This window comes from Acomys minous (assembly GCF_964271855.1).
Source record: "Acomys minous genome assembly, chromosome: 12".
NCBI classification, from domain to species: domain Eukaryota; kingdom Metazoa; phylum Chordata; class Mammalia; order Rodentia; family Muridae; genus Acomys; species Acomys minous.
This window is the reverse complement of record NC_140493.1, coordinates 5,640,054-5,665,289: the sequence shown is the minus strand read 5'-3', so window position 1 is coordinate 5,665,289 and position 25,236 is coordinate 5,640,054. Positions and strand designations below refer to the sequence as shown.

General features: G+C 55.3%; 1 protein-coding gene across 1 annotated transcript; it reads right to left on the bottom strand.

The window, feature by feature from the left end:
- Window positions 1-1,167: 1,167 nt before the first annotated feature.
- On the bottom strand, window positions 1,168-25,061 carry RAPGEF3 (Rap guanine nucleotide exchange factor 3). The gene is made up of 28 exons (XM_084748643.1): window positions 24,635-25,061; window positions 23,988-24,200; window positions 18,173-18,226; window positions 17,979-18,085; window positions 17,627-17,748; window positions 17,063-17,231; window positions 16,368-16,452; window positions 15,443-15,503; window positions 15,281-15,357; window positions 14,928-15,074; window positions 14,476-14,588; window positions 14,108-14,196; window positions 13,796-13,874; window positions 13,448-13,607; window positions 13,275-13,357; window positions 12,653-12,692; window positions 10,256-10,337; window positions 9,742-9,888; window positions 7,509-7,606; window positions 6,994-7,119; window positions 6,735-6,916; window positions 6,396-6,486; window positions 6,236-6,286; window positions 5,179-5,266; window positions 4,709-4,773; window positions 4,120-4,174; window positions 3,936-4,007; window positions 1,168-2,702 (listed from the first exon to the last, which is right to left on the bottom strand). The coding sequence occupies exons 1-28, from the start codon at window positions 24,638-24,640 to the stop codon at window positions 2,584-2,586; spliced, it is 2,781 nt and encodes a 926-aa protein (XP_084604769.1). The 5' UTR covers window positions 24,641-25,061; the 3' UTR covers window positions 1,168-2,583.
- Window positions 25,062-25,236: the final 175 nt, after the last annotated feature.

Below are 25,236 nucleotides of genomic sequence, written 5' to 3'. Positions count from 1 at the left end.
CACTGCTGGAGGCATAACCTCCCCGAGTGAAGTCGAAGCCTGTGGCTGTAGTCTTTACAGCGACCATAAGGGAAGGGAGGAGCGGAGACATGTACAAGGGCCGTCCCTTCCTTCCTTCCTGCTTTCCTCACAAGACACACACACACACACACACACACACACAGAGAGAGAGAGAGAGAGAGAGAGAGAGAGAGAGAGAGAGAGAGAGAGAGAGAGAGATTGAGAGAGAGCTCTATTTTACCTTTCTAGTTTGTTTGGGTTTTTTGTTTTGTTTTTGTATAGCCTTGGCTGTCCTAGACACCCTTTGTAGACCAGGCTGGCCTTGAACTCACAGCGATCCACCTGCCTCTGCCTCCCAAGTGCTGGGATTAAAGGCGCTCGCTCTCTAGATCTTTTAATGGCTAGATATTTCAAGCTGCCTTCCTCCCTCCCTCCCTCAGCAGGGCTGGGATCTTCACCTCCTATTTTGGCCTCAGGAGCCTCCACCACCACCCACATACACACACAGCCTGGGCTGCTAGGGAGCAAGGGCAGCCTCCCCAGCCTCTGCCGGAACATCAGGAGAGTGCCACTACAAGGACTCTTGTCCTCCAGGGTGACGGGGCTCTTCCAAAAGGCTCAGAGAGGTCCAGCTGGGAAGTTGCAGCTTGTCTAAGGAGCTGCAGGTCCATAAGGAGCCCAGAAGTTTGGTCAGAAGGTAAATGCGACCAGCGAGAAGAAATTAAAACAGGTGAAGAATGAAGTCTGTCTCATCGCCCGGCTGGTTTCCGCCGGGAGCTGGTGACTGATGGGCATGGCCGCTGGGCATGGCCGCGACTGAAACACTGACAATGTGCTCAGAGGACGAGGAAGCTTCCTGGCTTCCTGACTCAGAGTCTTGGGCCTGGATTCCTGATTGCTCAGCTCCAGGCTCTGGGCTCTGCCCTCAGATCCCCCCCCCCTGCCCACAGGCAACGGAGTTGGTTTGGTCATCCGTCCCTGGCACCGGACTCCATCCTGGTCTCAGACTGCACTCCGGGAGCTGCAGCTGGCCCTCCAGGCCACAGACATAGGACTGCGACAGTCGTCACTCTGGCGGAAGGTGACAGGCCCTGCTGCCTGTTTGTTACTAACAACCGTACATCATACCCACCTCACAGATGGGCAAATGAAGGCACAGAACAAAAATCGGAGTGCTCAGGCTTGTAATGTCCCTGTGCTGTCTCCTTAACAACGGCTTGGATCTCTCCTGGGAACAGCTGGCACAGGTCTCTGTGACCTCAGGCTGAGGAGGCCAGGGGGAGGTGGAGCATGTCAAGTCTGAGCCTGGCTGTGACACCCAGATACCCACAGGATGAGCACTGGTGCCCCACCCCCACCCCCCACTGCCTCCCCTCCAGCCCTACTGCTGTGAGCAGGCCTCTTCCAGAAGCCCGAGAGTCCTGCTGCCCTGGAGTTTACTCTGCATCATCCTGGAGGGTGGGACATTTCTTTCAGCTCAGACAACGGGTCTAGAGCTGCCAGGCTCCTAACTAGGACAGCAGAGTGGGTAACGTCCCTGCATGGAGTTCCCAGGCAGGTACTGAAGAGGCAGGGGAAAGAAAGAGGGGCCTTAACCTCCACAGCATGTGTTGTGGGGTGAGGGTGGAGGTTGGGGGCTGGACACGAGACTCATCACCAAGGACAGATTACTCCTGTTTCCTGGGAATCGGCTAGACCTCCCTGTCCTCACCCTGTCTCCTCCCTTAACCCCTTTGAGGCCTCTGCTCAGCACATAAGCCACCCAACAGGATCAACAGCAGATGGAGAGATCAGGGCTGGGGAAGAGGTAGGTAGAAGGTGCTAGCTGCAGCTGGACTCTCATAGGCTTTTCTTTTTTCTTTTCTGGGAGCCGATGGTCCCTTGGGTGCCTAGCACAACACTGGCACCAACCCCACAACTTTCAGCTTCCGTGGAGCCCAATCCGAGATGGCGGGGCTGCTTTTCTGCAACCAGGGAGCAACCTCCTTCCCTGGCTTTCCCTGCTGCAAGCCCAGGCTGTAGGACACACGTTATCTTTGTTACTTTTTGGGAAACGGTGCAGCTCCACAGGGACCTCCACTCCAGGCCACAGCCCTGCCTACATCAGGCTGTTTATCTCAGATGTGGGGAGAGAAAGGCAGAGCTTCCCACCCTCTCTCAGGCAAGGCCCCACCCAGTGCACATACACCAAGCAGATGTGAGCTCTCTGGCCCCTGTGAAAAACGAGCCCTGCGCCTGGCGACCACCGAGAGGCACAGCTGCACGTGCAAAAAGGGAAAGAAAGAAAAAAAAAAAGCCCGGTGGGAAAGCTCTCTACTGAACAGGAGTCCGGCACCTCCCAGCTCTCCTACCCACTCCAGGGCCTCAATGCCCCCCTTTTCCTTGGCCAGCTCAGTTCCACACCAAAGATCTCCATAGCCGACAGTCATCACGGGGGACAGCTGCCTCTACGCTGCCCACTCCAGGGCCTTGAGTCCGCTCCTCGGAGAGCCCTGCCCAGCTGTGGCTGGCCTCTCTGGACCTCTTGGCCCCACAGGCTCTGGCTTTCTCTGAGAGAAATGCCTGCTGCAGCCCAGTGCCTCCTCACGGCTCCAGCTCCCGGGAGAGGCGGGACAGTTCCCGCTGGTTGTCGATGACTTTTAGCTGCTGGACGTAAGCCCGGGTGCTGGCTGGACTCCGGGTGCTCAGGGACTGCTCGGAACCTGAAAGAAAGGAGAGCCTTCAGAGAGGCACCATAGGCACTTCACCAAAGCTACCGTTGCCCTCTCCAGGGAGCAGCCTCCGCTTTCTCATCCCTACCCCCGCCCCCTCATCTCCACTGCCCCTCCCACCTGGCTTCCTCTCAACACTAGCTTCCAGCCTATTGCCATAGCATCCACCCCCACCAAAGAGTCAGGAAAGCAATGGCCACGAAGAAGAATCATCCCAGACCTCAGATCTCAGCATGGTACCCTCTTCTCAAGTTCAAAAGGAACTAAACAGACTGGATGTGGGGGAGCATGTTCACAACCCCGAAGCTTCAGAAGCTGAGGCAGGAGGATGGAGAGTTTTAGGCTCTGTTTCAAACAACAACAACCAACCAACCAAACAAACAAACAAAAATGGCCAGGTTTGGTGGCACGTGCTTTGACTCCCAGCACCCAGGAGCAGATCTCTGGGGCCAGCCAGCCAGCCAGCCTCAGCTTCGTGGTAAGCTCCAGGCCAGCGGAAGTTTGTCTTACAAAAAAGAGAGAGAGGGGACCTGAGGAACACCACCCAAGGTTGTTCTCTGACCACCACACACACACGTGCACACATGGACATATGCATGGCATCCATTGCTACACGTGTGTACATGTGCATGCACACACAAATAAAATTAAAAAAAAATGAAACCTGAAAAAAAAGTTTACTGCAATAAGTATGAAGCACATGAGTGTGAAATATGGCTTTTTTTTTTTAAAGGGCACAGGATATGGCATAAGCTTAGAATCCCAGGCTAGGCTATGAGGCAAGACTGTCTAAAATATCAATCAATCACTAAATGAACAAAATATAAAATAAAAAGCAGAAGTAGGTAACTCAAAGTTCATCACAGTGGCTGCTGTAGGGAGAGAGGGGCAGTGGGCAGTTGGGAACCAGGTTATCATCTGAGTCCTACGAGGACTGAGCCAAAGGCTCAATATATTATCAGCACGGTTGCATCTGTGAACACAGGAAGGGCACTGTGATAGAAGCTATATGCTGTGACCATCCCTTAACCACATGCAACTCCCATCAGATAAATACATAGGCTGGAATTAGCACACAGGCTCCTCCTCCATCACTTCCTCTTTAACTTGGGCCAGCAGCTGGACCTGTCCCACACAGGTGCCAATGTACAGTCTGTAAGCACCTGTCCCTGTCCCTCCCTGGCTATGCCAACTACTATCAGAACCCCCCATCCCGTCTCTTACACGTGGAGATCCTTGATGCCTGGCTGTCCTCGTGGATGTGGGAAACTCGGCTTCTGAGTGGGGACAGAGGCACTGGGCAGAGTGAAAGGGAGGAGTCGTCAGGGAGATGACCAGGCAGGGCCTCCCTGGGAGCGCTGAGGGGCTCTCACCCCGGGGGCGGGGGGGGGGGGGAACCCCCTCTTACCAGTGCTGTGACTCCGACAGTGGTGGAGCATGCGCACAGCTCTGGCCATCATTCGCTGCGGACAACACAAGACATGAGAGCTGGCCCGTGGGCCCAGACCGTGGCCTGCATGTGGGAAGCTGGGAGTGAGGTTCCCACTGAACCATATCCACAGGGGCTAGGGGGGGTCTATAAAAGACAGGGTTACGGCTGCTTCAAGCCAGCACAGCCAAATGCTCAAGACGAAGGCTAGAATGGGAAAAGGACTGGAAGGGGCTCTTACTGGAACAGTGTCATGTTTGAGGCTGTCACCCCAGTGGCTCCAATAGAAGGCGGACCCTCCCATGTGCAGTGGAATTAGGCAGGAGCTATCTAACAATAAATATTTAGTTCTATTTTTTTTTTAAATGAGGTCTCTCTATAGTCTGTTCTTAACACACAGAATCCTTCTGTCTCAGCCTCCTGGACGTGCGTGCGTGCGTGCGTGTGTCACTCGCACCCCTGGGTTCGGGTTCTATCAGCTGACTCTCACCCACCCCTGCCTCTTCTCAGGCAATTGTCATACTGTCAACCCACACTGGAAGCGGGAGCCCACTTTCCACGAACTCACCATCTTCTCAAAATTGATGAGGTTCTCTACGAGTGTGTGGTTTCCCTCATGGATGAAGGTCATGTCTGCAAAGGGATCACTTTGCTTATAGGTCCCCAAACTCCTTCCTCTCCTGCATCCCATGAAGGGTGAGGGGCGGACAACAGGAGCATAGGGCCCGGACCCACCCTCACTGCCCTCAGCCTCCTGCAGCCTCTGAGCCATGGCAAGTCCCTGATATCTCCCGGGGCATCAACCATGGCCTCCAACGCAGCCCTGCTAGGTTCTGGTCTTAATACTTCTTTTAGCTTGTCAACTCCTAATTTAGCTCAGTGCTCCCTGCGTGTCAGCCCTTCAGCTGTCATCACCAGAGAGTACTGGGCCCAGGGGTGGAGGCGGGGCCCAGGGGTGGAGGCGGGGCCCAGGGGTGGAGGCGGGGCCCAGAGGTGGAGGCGGGGCCCAGGAGTGGCAGAGGACAGCGCAGGTCTTACCTTTGAGCAACAGAGGCATGAAGGGGATGACAGGGGGGGAGAGCTTGGTGAGTGCCAATCGATACACTCGGTGGTTCCACGAGGGGTCCTGTGAGGAGAAAAAGCTGCCCTGAGGGAGGCTTTTTTGCCCTGCACATGATGGCCCACCACAGACCCATCCTCACCTGGGTCCCAGGACACATCAGAAAAGCTCCAAGCCAGCCTCCCCTAATATAGGATCTCAATGAGGCAGGGTCTGTGTTAGACCAAAGCGCGATGAGGCCTGGCTTTCTCAGTTCCCAGGAACCCCAGGAAATCCTCATGGTGACTTATCACAGAGGCCTCATGGTTTCTGAGGAACCTCTCTCAGCCTTTCTCTCTGATGGGTGTGTTCCCCTGAATCCCTTGATCCCATGAAGTGACCAGATTTCTTGACAACCCCCAAGGCTGAAAATACCTTGCTGCTCTTCTCTCTAGAACACTATGAAACCTTCGAAAAGTTCCAGGAAGCTCAGCCCCTGACTCATTCCTCACTTTTGTCTTAAAAGTTTGGCCTGCAAGCCCTTGAAGGGTCCTGGAGGGACCAGTGACAACTTCCATCCTGACACACAGTGGGACAGCCTCCATCCTGACACACAGTGGGACAGCCTCCATCCTGACACACAGTGGGACAGCCTCCATCCTGACACACAGCGGGACAGCCTCCATCCTGACACACAGTGGGTCTTCTGCTCACAACTTCAAGCAACAGAAGATCTCAGTCTGTCTTTGCTGTCATGCTTGGCCATCAGCCTGAACCCTTGGGCAGAGCAGCTTCAGTCTGGCACCTCTAACTTCCTCCTGAATCTCAGACTCAGGACATCCCTGGGCCTGCTGTAGTCACATATCCAGGACAAATGTCCCCTATGTGAATAGCAATGGGTACAGTATGACACAAGGCCCCCACCACTATGCCACACACTGTCAGCCAGTTCCCACAACCACAGACCAGAGGGATCCAGGCCCTAGGCATGCACTGAAAACTATGAAAGGCCTCAGAGCTGGGTCCCGAGAAAGTAGAAAAGGGCCAAGCACTCACCAGCAGCCTCTCCAGGGCAGAGTACAGCTTCCGTACTTTATGGGGCAGACGCTGTGAAGATGAGACAGACAGGTGAGGGGCCATGGCCGGGAAGAGAAAGCCACTCTACCACCACCCAGGAAGGCAGAGGCCTGGCCTTGGATCCTCCCGGGGCACCTACCTCCCAGGTGTGGGCCAGGCGGCTGATGGCTGAGTTGCTGAGGCCAAACATGACCGCAAAGAAAGAGTTGAGATTCTTCTGTTCCTTGAGGCTGCAAGCACAAGACCCAGACACCCTCAGGGGAAACAGCCACATCCCCAGTGATGCTCTTGTAGGGTGAGTGAGTTAGGAGGCCAAGGCTCTGGGGACCCAGCAACAAAGGGAAGGCAGATTGGGCAACACAGCGGGCAGGGAAGGGGGGTTAAGAAATTGTGGCTGCAGGACTGGCCACACATCCCACTGCCCCTCCATACCCCATCATCTCCACACACACACACACCCCCCCCAAGAAGCACTCACTGGGCAGCCAGCTTGATGAACTTCCGGAGCAGCTGCGCCCGGGGGCCAGGCACAGGGCAGAGACAGAGCTCCGTGGCCACCCAGTACTGCAGCTCGTTGAAGCGGCACATGAAGCGCTCCAGGTTCGCCGTGGTGACATCCCGCAGGTGCTGGGGGCCCAGCACATAATGGATGAGCTCTACCTGGACGAGGCAGAGGCCAGGTCAGCATGCTAGGCCTGGTGTCCCGCCCACACCCTCCCTCCTCCTCCCTCCTGCACCTGGTGGATCCTATTGAAGAGGCTCCAGTCGTGCTCTGTCAGCTGGCCTGCCAGGTCCTTGGCACTCACCAGGTCCAGCATCTCAGAGGAACCCAGAGTGGGCCCCAGCTGCTCAGGGTGTGGGGTCTGCAGGGGTAGAACGCTCAGGCATGAGGAGGGGGCCCTGCCTGTGGTGAGAGTGACAGTGGAAAGACAGGGCACTTCAAAGTGGAGGGGTTTCTAGGGTCTGTGGCCACTGGAACGTGGGCTCTCCTGGGGGCCGGGGGGCGGGGGGAACAACATTGTTCTGATAGCTCCCTCATGCTGGAACTCTGGCCTGAGCCCCTGAGGGCCTGGAGTTGGTCCTTCTTTCTACCTTGGCATCTCCAGACGCTGAGACCAGGGCCTCCCTCTTCCCCGTGAAGCCTCAATAGCCCAGAGTAAAACACCCCCCCCTTCTCTGGGTCCCACCCCCCAGAAGTCACCCTGCCTCCGCCCCCCCCCCCCCAAGGCTCTGGCAACCTGCCTGTCCCTACCAGCTCATGCACTTCCTGTGGGTCGACAACAAAGAGCCGCTCGTTGAGCCCCAGGGATGTGGCCACACCGCGGGCATCTGGCTGCAGGCCAACAACATCTGCGGAGACAGCAGGGCCCTGTGCTGAGGGGACATGGCTGGGAGGGAAGCCAGGGACCAGCTGGAGGCTCCGCATATCTGACAGTTTTCTTCTTCCGGCAATGGCTAAATAGAGCCTCTACGCACATGCGCTGGCTCAGGGCAGCACCTGCGACTGCTCAGGTCTCAGGATAAGGCTTCTACTTCCCTGGCTCTCCGTTTCCCCCTTCATAAACTGAGGCCCGTAGGACTCGCCTCAGCCACTTCCCAGGTCACCTTGATAAGCATGGCTGGTACAAATAAAAGATGCAGATAAAAAGCCCTCTGAAAAACTAGGAAATGTTGGCTTTCATCAGCTGTGGACTGGACAATGCTTTGAGTCTTGCAGTCCTTTCACCAGTGGCTTCCAAAGTATGGTGTACAAGCCTATCCGTGTATCCAGAGAAAAAGCCAGCTCTTCTATTTTTCGCTTTCTCGTCTATTTTGTATTTCTATTTTGTGTATAGCCTTATAATCACTTGTTGATTAAGTGATTTCTAAATATAATTTAGGAGGATTTGTAATAAAGAATTCCTTACTGGCATTGCTATCTGAAAATGACTGCAACCACGGTAGGGTCTCCGTAAAGGACTTTGGCCAGTGGTAACTCACCAGGTAACCAGCAGGGGGCAGTGCTTCCCAGAGCAGAGCACACAGGTGTGCTCCAGTGTGCTCACTCCAGGAAAGCAAGGGCTTTTCTCTTAGCCACCTCTGCCACAGTTGCCTGTTGGCTCTATTTCCTGAGTGCTGGGCTCTGACCATCAGGCCCCAGTTACACTACTCAAGGACAGCAACAGCTTTTAACGTGCCAAACTCTCAGGAAGCAGGTGCTGATAACCTAGGTGACAGTCTGGACAGAGACGTGTTAGACTCCTGGCTGCGTGCCTTCTGGGTATCTGCAGTCTTAACAGCTGCAGCAGCCGCTCACGACAGCGCGATGATAACGCTCACTTGACAGACAAGGTGTAACCCGAGCACCTAACACATTGTGGCTACATAGCCAATCCTCCAAAATGTTTCCTATGGGGGCTGGGGAGTGGCTCAGCAGTTAAGCATGCTGGCTTCTCTTCCAGAGAACCTGGGTTCAATTCCCAGCACCCACTTGGTGGCTTACAACCACCTGTACCCCCAGTTTCAGGAGATCCAACACCCTCTTCTGACTTTCATGGCAATCAAACACATGTATGGCGCAGACCATACATTTAGGCAAAACACCAAAACACATGGGGAAAAAAAACCATAAAAAAGAAACTTATTTTTAAAAAATGTTTACAGTGCTGGTTAGTTTGTCATCTTGGCCTAAGCCAGGCTTGTCTGGGAAGAGGAAACATCAACTGAGAAAATGTTTCAGTCAGGTTGGCCTGTAGCAAGTCTGTGGAGCACTTTCTTAATTAAATGATTGATCTGGGAGGCCCAGCCCACTGTGGGCGGTGCCACCCCAGGCAGGTGGTTCTGGGTTCTATAGGAGCAAGCCAAGGGGGGCAAGGCAGTGTGAGCAGAACTCCTCCAAGGCCTCTGCTTCGGTTCCTGCACTGAGTTTCTTCCCTTCAGTGTGGGTGTTGAGCTGTAAGGTGAAACATACAGTTGCCTCCCCGAATTTCCTTCGACTGACTGTGTTCTTTATTGCAAATCGGAAAGCAAACTGGGGGGTCTGCTGACTGGCTGGATGAGTGAGGACTGCCTAAAGCCCACTCAGTGACTGCATTTAGCTGAGGGGGAGGGGAGGGGAGACGTGGGTGAGGGGGAGAGCTCGGGTCTTTATGGCTGAAAAACAGGATAAAATTTCCTCTGGAGAGATCACCATTAGGAATAAATGGGTAAGTAAGAATGGCACATGTCAGTCAGCATTCTAAAAGCTTTGCTCATTTCATTCTCACAAACCCTCTGGGAGGCATGGCATCTTACTCTGTGTTACAAATGGGCTCAAAGACAGAGCTCCCTCACCCTGGCCCGGGAGCCGCAGCCAGTGAGAGGGCCAACCAAGAGCACTGCTTCTGAAGCTGCCAGAGGAGCTGTGGTAATAACCCTGCCACCAATACAGGGCATGAGTGTGATGTTCTGAGTTCAAGGGCGTGGGCGTGGATCTGAGGGTGCCCTCCCAGGGACAACTAACTCACCGCCTGCGGAGTTGACCTTCACCAGCACCTGCCCCTTGGTCCAGTGGTCCTCATGGGCCAGAGCCGCCATCACCTCTCTCACAGAGGCCGTCACAGGCAGCTGCAGGGTCAGCATCGAGTGGTCAGGTCTGCAGATGTCGTAGGGGACTGGAGAGGAGGAGGAGCTGAGCTGGGAGCGGGTGCCTGGTCTCCGCACCCCATGGGGGAAGGAGCAGGGCCCTACTAGCTCAGCATCAAGAAGACTCCCATAGGCCAGAAAAGGAGAAGCAAAGAGCACAGGAGGTTGCTGCCCAGGCCCATTGGGGAGCCTGTGCCTAAGAAAGAAGCACAGGGGGCAGACCTGCTTGGCGATCATAGCAAAGGACCTGAGGAAGATCACATCCTGCCCCCCTCCATCTCTGTCCCCCCCATTCTCCCCCCCCCATCCCAGAGCAACACCAGCTAGGCCAGGGAGACAGAGACAGCCAGCAATGCTGCTGTCAGTCATCTATGCCTGGCTTGTTCGGTCACCCACCTTTGTCCCCAACTCGGATGGCACCAGTGGTGCTCGGGAGGGGCTCCTCCTGGCTAGAGAACCAGACAGGCGCATTTCGGGCCTGAGAGGGAAAAGGAATAAAGGTCTCTAGAGCCCAGAGGCGACATACAGGGAAGTGGCGGGGGGTGGGGTGGGGTGGGCACAGCTGGGGTGGGGGCACGCAGCAGGGAGGGCCTTTGTCACCACCACCAGGGACCTATAAAGCATCCTGCAGCCAGGGGCTTTGCTGGCCACATGAGGGCAGGGAGCCAGGCGCAAGGAGACACAGAGGTCAAACACAGGTCAGTCATCTGATGGGGGGGGGGGTTGGGGGGGAATGTTCAGCCATCTCCATAAACAGGGACAGAGCTGTTCTGGGGTGAAAATGCCTGGACCCAGTTTTTTGTTTGCTCCTTTCCTCAGCTAGCACTGGCAACAAAGTAGGCATTGTTTGGGGGCACCTAAATATTCACAGTAGTTCTTGGAGGAAAAACATATTTTTAATTCTCGTTTTATGCATGTGATAAATGAGGCTCAGAGAAGTTAAGTAATATGCCAGAGGTGATACAGTCGCTGCTACAGGGCCAGGCTAGAAACTTGCTGCACTCTCTCTGTGGGCTGCAAATGTCAGACAGCCTCCCTGAGGAGCTGCCCTAACTACCACGGGCTCCTCTTTCCAGACCTGGTACTTTCTCTCTGCCTCTAAACAGAGCTGGTCCCCTGCTCTCTCTGCCCCTTCCTGGGCAGCTTCCTCAGAGTCCCCACAAGGACTGCAACCTGAACACAGACAGTGTTCAAACCGCTACCACCTGTGCCGGGTTCACCTTAAAGGTACATCCTCATCATGACCCATTGCCCCAAAAGTACCGGACCCAGGGGTCCCCTCATCCTGCCCTCACCATTCGGTCCTTTCTGCAATTCAGAGCTCAGGCTCCTCCCTACTCCCCAGAGATTGTCACTTTCTTCTGGGTTCTTCACTTAAATGGGTCCCCAGTGCATTCCCCTTAACCAGGAAGATCTAGTCCCTACTGCAATCGTTCATCACCTTCAAGCCCCCCCCCCCCCGCCCCCAGCCCTCAGGTGCAGCCACTCACTTCCTCTAAGGCACCTAAGCCGAGCCACAGCCGAGCCACAGCGAGGCAGGGGCAGACAGTCACCATGGCCTGTCTGCTTTAATCTCTCAACAGTTCGTAGGTAGGATGTGACAGGGGACACCCTGGCCCCTTCAGGGTCTTCCTGGCCTCCTCCCCTGCCTCCAGGGCTGCCCCAGGCCATCTCTGTCCTCGGCTCAGCTCCCTAGACACTTCTCTAAGCTCTCACGGGGTAAATCAGTGAGTCAGCTTTCGTCTGGGCTCCTCTGACTTCACACATCAGGAGACTCTTTCACAGCTCTGCTCCTTTAGTGCTTTAGTGACTTGTGAACTCACAAGCCAGGGGGCCCCTCCTGCCACACCATCCAGCATCCAGCATAGTGTCTGACACACTGGGGTGATTGACACTGACTCCTCAACATCAGCCACATGCGGTGTGTAAAACCAGTAGAGGCCCCTTTATGACCACTTTCGACGTCCAGATGGGATGTGACAGACAGGATCACACAACGCACCACAAGTTCTGGGGTATGGAGAGGAGCGTGGCCTCAGACGAGCAGAAAGGAAGAACAGTAGCAAGCAGGTGGGAGGGGAACTCTGGGTACGAGAAGTTTGAGGCAATGAGTCAAGTTCCCTTAGCAAACAGTCTACAAGGTGAGAGTGCCTTGAAGAAACCAAAGAGGACAACGGGGATGCTCCAGATGGGAAGATGGGGGGGGGCCCCTAGGGACCCCTTGTTCTGTTCAGAACAAGAAGGATCTAAAAAGTTAAGAGAAAGGTCCTGTGGTGAGGCCAACTGCGGCTGTAGCGGAAGGAGCCAGTGAGAGCCTCCGGCTTCCGGCTCTCCTGCAAGGCACCGTTCCCTATGACCGGCTTCCAGCTAACCTTCTTCCCAGCCCTTTCTCCTGCTGCTCTTCAACTCTCAGCTCCAGTCACACCTTCACATCCTCTCCACAGCACCAGCTGGGAGTGGGCTGGCCGCCTGGAGGCCCGGGACAGGCCTCATTGGGTCATCCAAGCTCCTCCATCACCACCCACCAGTAACCCTTGGCTCTCAGACGAACCCAGACACTTGTCTCATCTCCCAGCTACGACTGCAGGCACGAATCGCCTCCTAACGGGATGGAAAAAGCCCCTTAGGGAAGGGAAGAAGGTGCCCCCTTAAGCTCAGTAGCTCTTGAACAGGACTTTCTCTGACACACCCACCACAGGTCAAGGATGCTCTGGGTGATGGAGTTGGAGGGGCAGAGGGAAGACGCTGGGCCATGCAGAGGGGGAAAAAAAAAACAAGAGGCAGGGCAGGCACCTTGATCTGAGGAGATGCATTCCCACAGCCATTCTCCAACCTGCAAAGAGGAATGAGAGAGGACGTGAGAGGGCTGCTGAGGACCTCTGCAGGCAGGACACGCTCAGGGCCAGTAGCTACAGTGGTCTGGATCCCACCTTGCCCGCCCCAGAAGTTCATAGGGAGGTGCAGAGGAGTGTACACAGGCAGAGGGCAAGATGCACTTAAGACCCAGATTCACTTCTGTGATTTCCAGAGGCCAGAAGCATGGGTGGGGAGAAGCAGGAAGGACAGACAAGCTCCTGGGCTCTGAATGAACTCTTGCCCTTGAGCCCCAATTGCTCCCACAGATGTCTTCAGAAGCAAGATATACACCCAAAGGAGTTGATGGACAGGACTGGTGGACATGGGTACCACAGCCCACAGTAACTGGCCAACTGGAAGAGGCAAGCATGCAGGTGCATTCAACGTAAAGACTGAGTAAATGGATGACTGTAGCATACGTGGGAATGGAGTGAGGGCTGACAAGAACACGTAATGAGATAAACCAAGCTGCCTAGTCTGAGGCCCCTGGATGGGCCAGCATCAGCAGCCCAGCTTCCGCTGCACAAAGAAGACATATGAACTTCAGCCAGAGGGTCACCTGTGGTGCCGACGCCTCTCCGGACACTGGTCCCTCAGCAAGTTGCTAAGCCGGGCGTCCCTGCTCACCAGGTCTGACAGTTTCTGTGAAGGGTCAAGACTTAGCACCTTGGGAGACGGCTGCAGCTGCGGCTTCACAGGCAGCCCAGCCAGCCCATCCACACTCCCGGGTACCTGGAGGAAGCTGGTGGCCACGGGGTCCGAGTGGAGCATGGGGCCATACAGAGCCACCCACCGGCTGACTAACCGCAGGATCTGCTGCCTCTTGTTGCAGATGTAGGTGCTGCGTTCCTGCTCGCTGCCTCCAGCAGGCTCTGCCGGCTCCACATGGAAGGTGGGTACCAGTCAAGGGAGCCACGACATACTGCTGAGGCCACCCACCACACCTGAGCCGAGGACGGGCACCAGGGGCCGACCCGGGCACCGGGGAACATCAGATAGCCACTTTGATAAGGATTCCTTCCCTCACCTCCACAAGCCATCCCATCCCCTACCCATATCATCCTGGGGCTGGAAGGATATTGGTGCAGGAGGGCAGCGAAGAGCTGCGTGCTGGGCATGAAGACACTGTGGGTCAGCAGGAAGTCACTGAGGAATGTCTCTGTTGGGGAAGGTTAGGGACGGGAGGGACATCAGAAGCCAAATCATAGCACAGCTATATATGTGCGCAGCTGCAGCTTACTGCCCCAAGTCCAGCACAAGCGAAGGAAGCAAGGCCTAGCCCCTGTGACGGTGCTCTCCATCCAATCCAAGAGCACTTCCGGCTAACTGCCAGTGTGGACCAATCTAGCACCTGGTGACTCAGAAAATGGGCAGAGCGTCTTCAGACCCTACCTGTTGGGTCATGAGCACTGGAATCTGGTCGCATAGCCTCCAACAGGAGTTCTAGGATCTTCTCTGGGGTGCCAGACATTACTGTATAGCTAGAGGGAAAAACAGGGCAATCGCACGTGCCCTTCCATCACCTTCCCTCCCCGGACAGACATCATTAATTGATCACACCGTGCCTCCTGATCTGCCAGCCCTATTCCATCTCAGGAGAGGGGCCGCTGAGATTGCCGCCCAGTCCCTCAATGCCTCCCAATCCCAGATGGCCAGCGGACTGGCATGGAAAAGGAGCAAAGGCTGGGAAGTGGGCGAGGTATGGGCTAAGCGTAGAGCAGTGTGGAGCTGGGTAAGGAAAGATATGGTAGGCTTGTTACCGGTTCCTGCCTGGGGTTGGGGGGCAGGAAGGGCCAGCACCCTGAGAAGTTCTCTCCAGAACCAACACCACTTTGCCGTGCTCTTCCAGCCTCATGGTTTTTGCTTCCACATCCTGGAGAAAGAGCCACACAGGTGCTCAACACACTAGGCTCCTCTTCAGATCCCCTGTGCCACCTCCCTTCCAAACCTAGAGCCCTAGAGGCTCCTAGGGACCCTCGGCTCATCTCCAGATCCACCTTTATCAGGCCCCGCCCCCCAGGCTAGCCCCTTCACAGACCCAAACCCCACCCTCCATACCCTGCCAGTCTCTGGTCTCTCACACCAAACCTTGGGTGGCCACGCCCAGCCAGATCCCAAATTTCCTTACAAGTTCTCTCTGACGCCAGTGACTCTTCCCCGTACCGCACTATGTCCTCGCCACCTCCCCCCCCAGCCCCCCACCCTATGGCACCTTAATGATGCGGTTGAAGTCCTGCTTGTCCACACGCAGGAAGTGACAGTTATTTTCTCGAAGGATGATGGTAGCTGCCCGAGGTGCGTCGTTCACCAGAGCCAGCTGTCCAAAGTCATCTCCCTCATGCAGTGTGGTCACCAGGCCCTGAAGCCAGGACTCAGTCACAGGCCACCCCTGCTATAGCCAGCCCTTGCTGGGAGGGACAGACTGAGACACATGGGTGGGATCAGCCTCATGACGAGGGTTATCAAAAGCAGTGTCCACGAGGATGGGAAGCATAAAGCACTGACACCTACTGGGGGGGCTGAGGGGGGCTGGGGCGGGGGGGGGGGACTGGAGGGAGGGCTTACCTTGCCGTGGGTCACCACATTGACAGATCCCTTCCAGATAATGTACCATGAGGTGCCCTTGTCCCCCTGGCTGAACACTGACAGAAGCACTAATCAGATATGTCCCCTCCTGTCACCAACCACCGTCCCATGGCCCTGGACCCTGTGGCCGACCCAACTTACACACAGTCCCTGCCTTGCTGTGTGGTTCAAAGAGCAGAACAGCGGCTAATTCCCGCTTCACCTAGGGGTGGGGGAAAAAAAAAAAGAAGGTCAACAGAGGCCACCTCGGGGAAAGAGAGACAAGTTGAGAGTCAGGGAAAATCCAAAGACAGAGCACTGGAGGACAGAGCTATGGCTGGGTCACTTGTTCCTGGGATGTCCCTGGCAGAGACAAAGTGGAAAGAAATGGCCAACATTTAGTCGGAAAGCTAACAGTAAGAAATTAGGTGGAGAGACTGGGGAGACAGCTCAGTGGTTAGAGCACTGGCTGCTCTTCCAGAGGACCTGGGTTCGGTTCCCAGCACCCAGGTGGCAACTCACAGCCATCTGTAATGCCAGTTCCGGGGAATCCCATGTCCTATTCTAGATCCCACGGGCACCTGGCATGCATGCTGTGCGTGTGGGCAAACATCCATATGCATGAGATAACAAAATAACCTTAAAACCCTAATTTAAAAAAGAAGACGTTAGGTGGAAATCTTCAAGGCATAAACAAAGGGGAGGGGGTGACCCAGGCGCGCATACACACACACACACACACACACACACACACACACACACACACACACGCACACACACACCCCATGCAGCAATAGGAAGGAGTCTGGCTAAAGAGCAAGGCTGTGGTATGTACTGACTGAGTTGGAGAGGTGGCACACACACACACACACACACACACACACACACACACACACACACCATGCAGCAATCGGAAGGAGTCTGGCTAAAGAGCAAGCCTATGGTGTGTACTGACTGAGTTGGAGAGGTAAGCCACCGCCTTACATACACACACACACACACACACACACACACACACACACACACACACACCATGCAGCAATAGGAAGGAGTCTGACTAAAGAGCAAGCCTGTAGTGTATACTGACTGAGTTGGAGAGGTGGGCCACCGCCTTGATGTGCAGCAGTTCCTCAAAGATGAGTTCCAATTCTTCATCTGTCCGCTGACCGGGGCTGCAAGAGCAGAGGAAGCCTTGAGAACTGTGGCCCCGAGCCACGGAGGAGCCACCCCCACCTGCCTGCTGGAGTCTGGGGCCAGATGGCTAGTCCACAACTATCAGTCAATCCACTGTTATCAATACCAGGCTTTGTGGGTGAGCCCCAGGTCCCAGGCACTGCGCTAAACACCTTTCACGCATTATTTCATTTCACCCTCACGACGTTGACGTGAGCACTATTGTCCTCACTGGACAGAACAGGAAGCTTGCTGGAGAGGCCCAAGGTCACCCAGTGAGGAGCTGGTTGGGCTAGAATTTGAACCCTGACTTGCCTCTGTCCAAAACCCATACCGTCTGTCCCTGGGGAGGGTCTTTGGACCCTCTGGCCCAACACCCTCAGGACTAGGAGAAACAGAGTAGGATGTGGGGGCTGAGATCACATGGCCAGTCCAAGATGGAATGAAAGCTGAACTCAGGCTTCCCTTCCTTCTAGGTCCTTCTGCCCCCCTCTGCCCCCCCACCCCTGTCCTCCAGCCCCACCCCCCTCCCCAGTGAATCTGAGAGCCTATGAGGACTGGACTGAAGGCTGTGTGGGAGCGGGACGGAGGGCAGGGCTCTCCACTCACGGCTTCCGGAGTGCTACAGTGAGCAGGGCGTCCGGCCCTCGCTGGGAGAGTAGGGCCACTGCCTCCACAAGCTCCTCTTCCACGTCATGAGTTCCCACCGGCTCTGGCTCCGGTCCAGGGAACCTGTAGAATTGAGCATCTCGGTCCTGGAAGGTCCAGTCGTGTTTCACTGGGGAGCGGAGACATAGCAGAGAAAATTAGGCCAGGTATTGGACTTAATCCTAGGACCACCACAATGTCTGACGCCAGCACGTCTCATCCTGTGGGTCGCCATCCTTTTGGGGGCCGCATATCAGCTATCCTGCATATCAGATATTTATATTACAATTTATATTACAATTCATAACGACTGCAAAACTACAGTTATGAAGAGGCAGCTACATACTTTTCTGGTTGGGAGGGTCACCACAACACGAGGGTCTGTATTAAAGGGTCGTGGCATTAGGAAGGTTGAGAACCACTGCCTTAAAGCTTCTCCACGGCTCCGAACAGAGTCCACTCCCCAGGTCAGCCCTCCCTACCCCCCCCCCCCCGGCCCTAGTGCCCCATCTGAGCTCAGCTCACCATGGCAAAGGGCACCCTCGTCCAGCAACACCTGGCATATGCCCACAGCTTGGCTCCGCGAATGGACCCCGAGCCCCAGAGCCAAGAGCCCATCCACCAGCTCGCGGCCAGAGCAGCACTGCCTATGGGAAACGTAAAGAGTCCAGAGAATCAAAGTGGGGGTGAGACGGAACGCTAGCCAAAGGAGCCACCCTGGCGCATGCCCAGTTCTTCCTCCACGAAGCACGGCGGGGACGGGATGTGTGGAGAGCAGGGAAGAGAAGATGTCGGCAGGGTAAATGTAAAGAGTAGGCTGACCCCCCCCTTCCCCCCAACCCCCACCCCCCAACCCCCACCCCCGCTCACCACTCACCGATAGAGTCGGAGATGGTATTTCCTATCTCGGATGAGAGTAGGGTGGGTGGCCAGAAGATGCCGGCGCAGCAGCTTCCCTGCCTTGAGCACACGCTCTGTGGTGGCCTGGGGTGAAGGGAGGGCACCGCAAATTAGGCCCTGGACCCAGAAAGCCTCTTGGCCCCTCCCGGCTCTACCTTCCCCACCTCATACCTGCTCCAGGCTCACTGTGAAGTCCAGGGACTCCTCACTGTTGGTAAGAGGCGTCTGAGGGGAGGAGGGAGAGTTTGCAGATCAGCGGAAGGCCTGTAAACTCAAGGACTGGGGCTCCTCCGGGCCCCACTCACTCCTGCCCTTGCCAGAGTCTTGGCCCTAATCATCCACCCTTTAAGCCACAAATAAACGTGTGTTGCATGCCTGGTGTGCAAAACACCACCTCTTCCCCCACGCTGCTGCTCCTCCCAGAAGACGTGTTTTCCCACTCTAGTGTGGTGCACACGAGAGCCCCAAGGTCCTTAATCTATGCACCCATGTGCTCAGACTACCAAGCAAACAGGCCCTGTGTGTGTGGCTGGTTGGGGATGGAGCTGGAGGAAGTTTGAAAGACATGATACAAAATTCCTAAGCGGCCTGGGAACACCAGCTCCCAGCTTGACCCCAATCTCAGGTCTAGGCTCAACAACAAGTCTCTGAAGGCCTATGACTCACTTAATGAAAACACAAACCCTGGACCTAGGCTCCGTACTGATGGTGTGACCCTGAAGGAAATATTTTTTATTTACAAAAAATCTCTAAAGCATAAATCAAAGCACCTTGCCAGCTTTCAGAAGGCCCCCGTGAGTCGGCACAGACGGCATGTTTAACCATTGCCGCGTGTATGGCTGTACATACGTTAGCTTCCGTTATTCAGTGAGGCACGGGAGGGTCTCACAGGAGGGCCTGCAGCTGGAAGGCTTGCTTCTTTCTGGGTGATACTGCAAGCCACAGCCCCGTAAGGGTCAGTGAGGCCTTGGCAGCGCAGGCGACTGGTTTACCATAGAAACATTGCCTAACAAGGCACTTGGTAGCAATGTCACCACCAGGGACTCTGGGGGCACGTGTGCCCTGGCATATCAGCCACGAAGGCCCCTCGCAACCCTCTTTTCCAACCATCTGAAAACGGAGAGTTTGTGAACAGGCTGCCCTGCTCTCTACCAGCCCTCCCCAGGCTTGCTGTACAGCCCACAGCGCACAGCCACTCCCTGACAGCACCGCAGCCTAGGTGTGGTAGGCAGAGCGGAGATGATCTGTTCCCTTGTGACCGACTGTCAGAGGAACAAGACTTGAGGTGAATTCACGCGCCCCACATAACGCAGCCACAAACCGCACAGGGCTGCCAGCCAGCCGTGGGTAAACTGGAGCGCCCACCCAAAGTGCTCTCAATACCAGTCCCATGCCACCCATCACATCTTCCTACACTCAAGGACCCGGAAAAGCGTTGGCTAGAGCTCCGGGAACCAAGTCCTCTCCCTGAGACTGGCAGGTCCTAGGCACAGGTATTTTCTCACTATATCCAGACAGAGGCCTGAGGTCTAGCATGGGTGCCTAGCCCACCCTGGGGTAGAAGTCACTAGGTGTCCCAAGGGTATCCCTGCCCGGGTCATGGGGCCCAGGCCAGTGCCAGACACAGAGCCCTAGAGACTTAAGGACAGGAAATGAGGAGGAGGAGGAGTCAGGAAGGGAGGAAGGTCAGGAATGCTATCCAGCCAGGCCCTGTGTTGGAACAAACAGTGCCCGAGTGCTAATGACTTCTTGTTATTCATGTCAGAATGCCCAAGTCACCCTAGTTCCTGCCCACAGCCCAGGCTGTAGCCCAGGCTCCATTGTTGTTGTTAGATTGTGTGTGTGTGTGTGTGTGTGTGTGTGTGTGTGTGTGTGTGTGTGTGCGCGCGCGCGTGCGCGCGCGCGCTCATGCGCTTGGGTTCATAGAAGAGGATGTCAGATTCCCTGGAACTAGAGTTACATACAGGTAGTTGTGGCACTGTTGCTGGGGACCAAATTTGGGGCCACTGCAAGATCAGCAAATGTTCTTTTCCACAAGACCACCTCTTCAGCCCCTGGTTTGGGGTCGGTTTCGTTTTTGTTTGATTGTTTTGGTTTTTGAAGATGCAGTCCAGGCTGAAGTCACTAAGTAGCTGAGGCCGACCTTGAACATCTGATCGGCTGACCTTACTTAGGATGTCAGGGTTCCAGGCATGCTAAGCAAGCACTCTACCAGCTGAGCGACATGCCTAGCCCACCCTTCCTGGAATCATCCTGACCTAGGAGGCCACATGACCAAGCTGGTCACTTCCTGCCCTACCCCCAAGGGATGGGCACGGGAGTCTTAACAGTGGCCTGAGAAATGCAACCACACTAGCATTTTATTTTGCTAAAGAAAGCTGAATTCAAGAGAGCCAAATTCACTGCCTAGGGTCACACAGTTGCTCAGAAAAGGAAGATCCTAGGTGTCGCCACCGCCACCACCTTGTGAAGCAGGTGTTTGCATTCTATTTCACAGCCAGGAAAAAAAAAAAGTTACATAACCCACCCTACCAGGCGGCTAAGAGGATTCATACCCGAGCTTTCTGCCTCAGCCCTACTATCTCTCCAGTTCAACTCCTGGACTTCCTCAGAGCTGGCCACAGCCACAGAAGTGGCAGGGGCGTTCTATAGGCAGAGCAGGGGACAGGCTTGTGAGCACAGCCCGGCTGTGCCCCTGCAATGCTTCCATGAACGGGAACCTTGGTAATGGGCAGGGAGAGGACCGTTAATGAGCAGCAGTGGGCATGCGTGTGGCCTCCAGATGCCTGGGTTCAAGTGCAGGTTTCTGAATGGCAGCCAGGGTGGGGAAGCTTAGGCTGACTTAAGCTCCCAGGAGGCGAGCTTCTTGCCTGGGAAGCGGATTGATAATTAATGGTACCTGCCCCAGAGAGTTATTATCGTATTATTTAAATAGGTCAATAATCTCGAGTCCCTGGAATGGTGCCTGCTCCACAGTAACTACTTGGAAAATGTCAATGCAATAATCCAGATTTTTTTTTCTTTTCTGTGTTTCTCTGTGTAGCCTCAGCTGTCCTGAATGCACTTTATAAAACCAGGCTGGCCTCGAACTCACAGAGATCCACCAGCCTCTGCCTCCTGAGTGCTGGAGTTATAACCCAGCTTTTCTTTCTTTCTTTCTTCCTTTTTTTCCAAGACAGGGTTTTTCTGTGTAATAGCTCTGGCTGTCCTAGAACTCTCTTTGTAGACAACACTAGCCTCGAACTCACAGAGATCCACCTGCCTCTGCCTCCTGAGTGCTGGGATTAAAGGCATGTGCCACCACGCCTGGCGCCAGATTTCTTATTTCTTCCTTTTTTTAGTTTTTCACGACAGAGTTCTCTGTGTAGCTCTGGCTATCCTGGAACTCACTCGAATTCAGAGATCCACTTGCCTCTGCCTCCCAGGTGCTGGGATTCGAGTCATGCTGCACTCTATCCCGCTGCTTTCTCATATCTTATTTGCACCTACCTACTACCTTGACATATGGGTCTGGGACAGCAAAGAAAGAAAGAGGAGGTGCTGCTGGCAGTAGCCTGATGGCCGGCCCCACCCTCATTTCCTGCCACTAAGTGTCACAGCTTGGCTGGCAGGACAGCCAGGGCGCCAGACATCGTGGGGACCCATCAGACCAGTTCCTTTGGTCGTGGCTAAGGTCCTAGGCCAGGTTGTGCGTGGAGCAGGGACACAGAGGGGGCTCAGAACTAGTTTGCAGATAGGCCTTGGGTACACACCCCAGCTCAGCCACTCAGCAGCTGGGCAGCTCTTGCTCTGCTGCTTGACTGACCTCTCTGTGCCTTCCTTGTCACACCTGTAAGAGGAGGCCATTAGGACTGATTCCACCGCCCCCCCCCCCCACTAGACTGCTGTGAAGCATATTTAGGGAAACAGGAAGCTGTTATATAGGACATGGGACACAAGTATTGTGACTCTTAGCCACTATCATCATTTGGATGGATTTGTTGAGAACTGAGCCAATTTCCCTCAAAAACTGTCAAGCATCCTAGGCTTGCTTGAGCCTGTGGAGCTTACGCAAGGTCACCCTGATCTTTCTTCTGCTCCTACATGTAGTAACAGACCTTGTCTCTCCCTCATATTTTTCAAAGGTGTTCTTTACCCCAGTGTTATACCACCTAAGCCATAGTCAGAAAGTCCCCTTGATGTACCCTGCTTTTATTTCCTCTTTTTCTTTTTAAAAAAGATTTATTTATTTATTATGTATACAGTGTTCTGCTTGCATGTACTCCTGCAAGCCAGAAGAGGGCACCATATCACATTACAGATGGTTGTGAGCCACCATGTGGTTGCTGAGAATTGAACTCAGGACCTTTGGAAAAGCAGGCAGTGCTCCTAACCACTAAGCCATCTCTCCAGCCCCACGAGCTCTTTTTCTCAAGAGGTAGGTGCAGCCTGAATCACCCAGCCCTGTCTTTGCCGCCTCTGCGCGCTCTCTCTTTCTTCACCCTGTGCATGCACATGCCGTGCTGACTGACACTGGTTCCCTCACAGGAGCACTTCACGAGCCATAAGAGTCCAGAAGTGCAGCCTCCAAGGGTGGTCAGAGAGCTCCTTAAACTCAGGCACAAATAGACCGGACCTACCTCATTCCACCCCTCAAGGGTGAACATGGTACAGAGATGGGGGGGGGGGGTCAGTGGTCTCTAGCCCTAAAAATCTAAACACTTTAGTCACCAGCCTTCCCCCTTGCCCCCTCTACCTGGCAGAGGAGGGCCTTGTTTCTGAACCTTTGGCCCCTTTTTCACTCTACCTTTGTGTTTCCAGCCTCCCTTACAAGTCGACCCTTCCTTTCTCAGGTCTTAGGGTTCGAGAGAGAGAGAGAGAGAGAGAGAGAGAGAGAGAGAGAGAGAGAGAGAGAGAGAGACTGGCGGGCACGGGGCGGGTGACTTCCTCCACTCTCTCTGGGACTGCAGATCCCAAGAGATTTCCCCAGTGACCTCATTGTCCTGGTAACTGACCTTCTCCCTCCCCCTACCTAGCTTCTCCAAACTGGGAAGGGGACAGGAAATACACAAGTAATTATAGCCTGAAAGGGAAGGCAGGAGGGCGAGTTCCAGGCGGCTAGATCCCAGCAGGAGCTACCTCGGTGACCCAGAGCCAGGGTAGAGATGTGGGGTCGGACCAGCCCCCCCAACTCCCGCTACTATTAGAAAAAGCCAGGGACAGAGGGGTAAGCAGGGACTCAACTCCAGTGCACTGGGTCTACCCCTGTAGGCCTCCTTGGGGCTTTCTCAACCCAGCCCCTATATTAGAAATGGATATAGAGTTTGGACCACCAGATAGGAAAAAGGAGACAGTGGTGATTTGTCACTCACTCCTGTTTTCTCTCCACCATCCACTCAGTTCCCTCTGCCCCCTACAAATACACATGCCTGGCCCTTCCCACTGGCTTCCTTCAGCAGTCATCCGTCTCCGCTCTGAACTCTCTTCAGTCACTCCCCCCTCACCCATGGCCAGGTGCCAAGCTTTATCCACACAAATGCTTCACCCCAGGAGGGGGGGAAAAAACCAAAAAAAACAACAACCAGATTCAGCCCAGTTCAATTGTTCCCTAAAGGAGCCCGTTGCCACGGTGATGTGTCAAGAACAGTAACCAAGCTAATTCCCCCCCCCCCCCCCCCCGCCCGACTTGACCTGGCCCCACATCTCCCACTGCCACACAGAGAGAACCCACAACACATAAGGCAATGCCTGGCACCCGGAGGTGGGTGATGGATACAATGATAAAAACCCTTTCTTGCTCACCGGAGGCTGAATGGGGCAGCCCAGCCCGCCGTGCACACGGGTCATACAGACTCTAGTTGTGTGAGCAGCCACACACACCGCCTCCAAAGTTCCCTGCCTTGTATCCACCCAAATGTATTTGCCCCAGAGCAAGCTGGTTGACCCATCGGCACTACAGTCCAGATTCTTCCAGGCCTGGCTAGGCTGGACGATGAAGGGTACTCACCCAGCGAAGTCCCTGGATGCAGCTGGGGCGCCGGTGCTCGAACACCAGCTGGTAAGAGCAGCACCGGGGCCGGTGCATTCTCTTCAGCACCATATTGAGCAGCGTGCCCTCCGGAACGACGTCAGGGAGACCTCCCACCTGCGGTGCCCCCACAGCTGGACTCTCCACCACAGCAGGGCCCACCTGCCAGTGGGTCTCACCTGGCCAGCTGACCTGTGGGGTGAGGAGAAAAGTGGACAGCCATCAGCCGGAGCTGGACCTCCCCACTACCACCCCCGGCGTAGCGTCCTCTGGACTTGGACTGCTCAGGCGGAGGTGCAGTAGCCCTGCCAGGAGCCGGGGGAGGGACAGGAAGACCTGCCCCGGGTCCTGCTGGCTTGGCGCACCTAGGGGTCCCCGGCTGAATCACAAAGACGGGACCGTTCTCAGTCTTCACGGGAATTCTGCCCCACCTCACTGCCCATGTCCTGAAGGCATGGCCACCTTTCCCGGCTTGAGGCTGTACAGGCACGCTAGATCCAGAGCAGCTTTTCCTCAAACTCTCCTCCCTACCACCCTCTCCCACCCAAATTCCCCACGTGTCGGCTTCCTCTCCCGCCCTTCCCAGCAGCTTTCCTTGGCCCTGACCTCGGCCCCACCTTACCCACCTTCATGTTTCGTCTCCAGCTCACACTGCGGTACACTCTTTAGCAAGAGCCTGGAGAATCCCTAGTGCGCTCCAGGGCAGCTCCGCCCGGGACTCCTGGAGGGGTATGAATGTGAGTCCCCGGAGGCAGAGAAAGGCCAGTTTCCAGCAGGACAGGTTGCAGGGCTAGGCAGATAGGGCTCGTCGTACTGGGTGAGTAGAGGGCTGGGGGGCGGGGGGGAGCCCCCAACCCCTCCCCCAAAGACTAAGAACTCCGAGCCTCCGCCTCGGTCCTAGATGTAAGAGCCAGTTGGCACAGGGCGTTCAAGCGAAGCTGCAGCTGGCATTGGTCCGGACGGGAGCTGTCACACCCCCTGCGCTGCCCGCCTCTTCCCCTCCCCGGGACAAGCCGAGGGGGCGGGGAGCAGACACGGGCTTTACGGTAGGAGTGGGCATAGGGGAAGGGGCAGGACCAGCAGCTGCTTAGGTTCAGGCTCCCGACCCAAAGCTCCAACGAATGTATGCCCCTGTCTCTGTGCGGGCGGCGGGTTAGAGGTGGTGATGGCTGCACCCGCCGCCACGTGGCCAAGAGAAGAAATGCAAACAAGGAAACTATGGACGGGG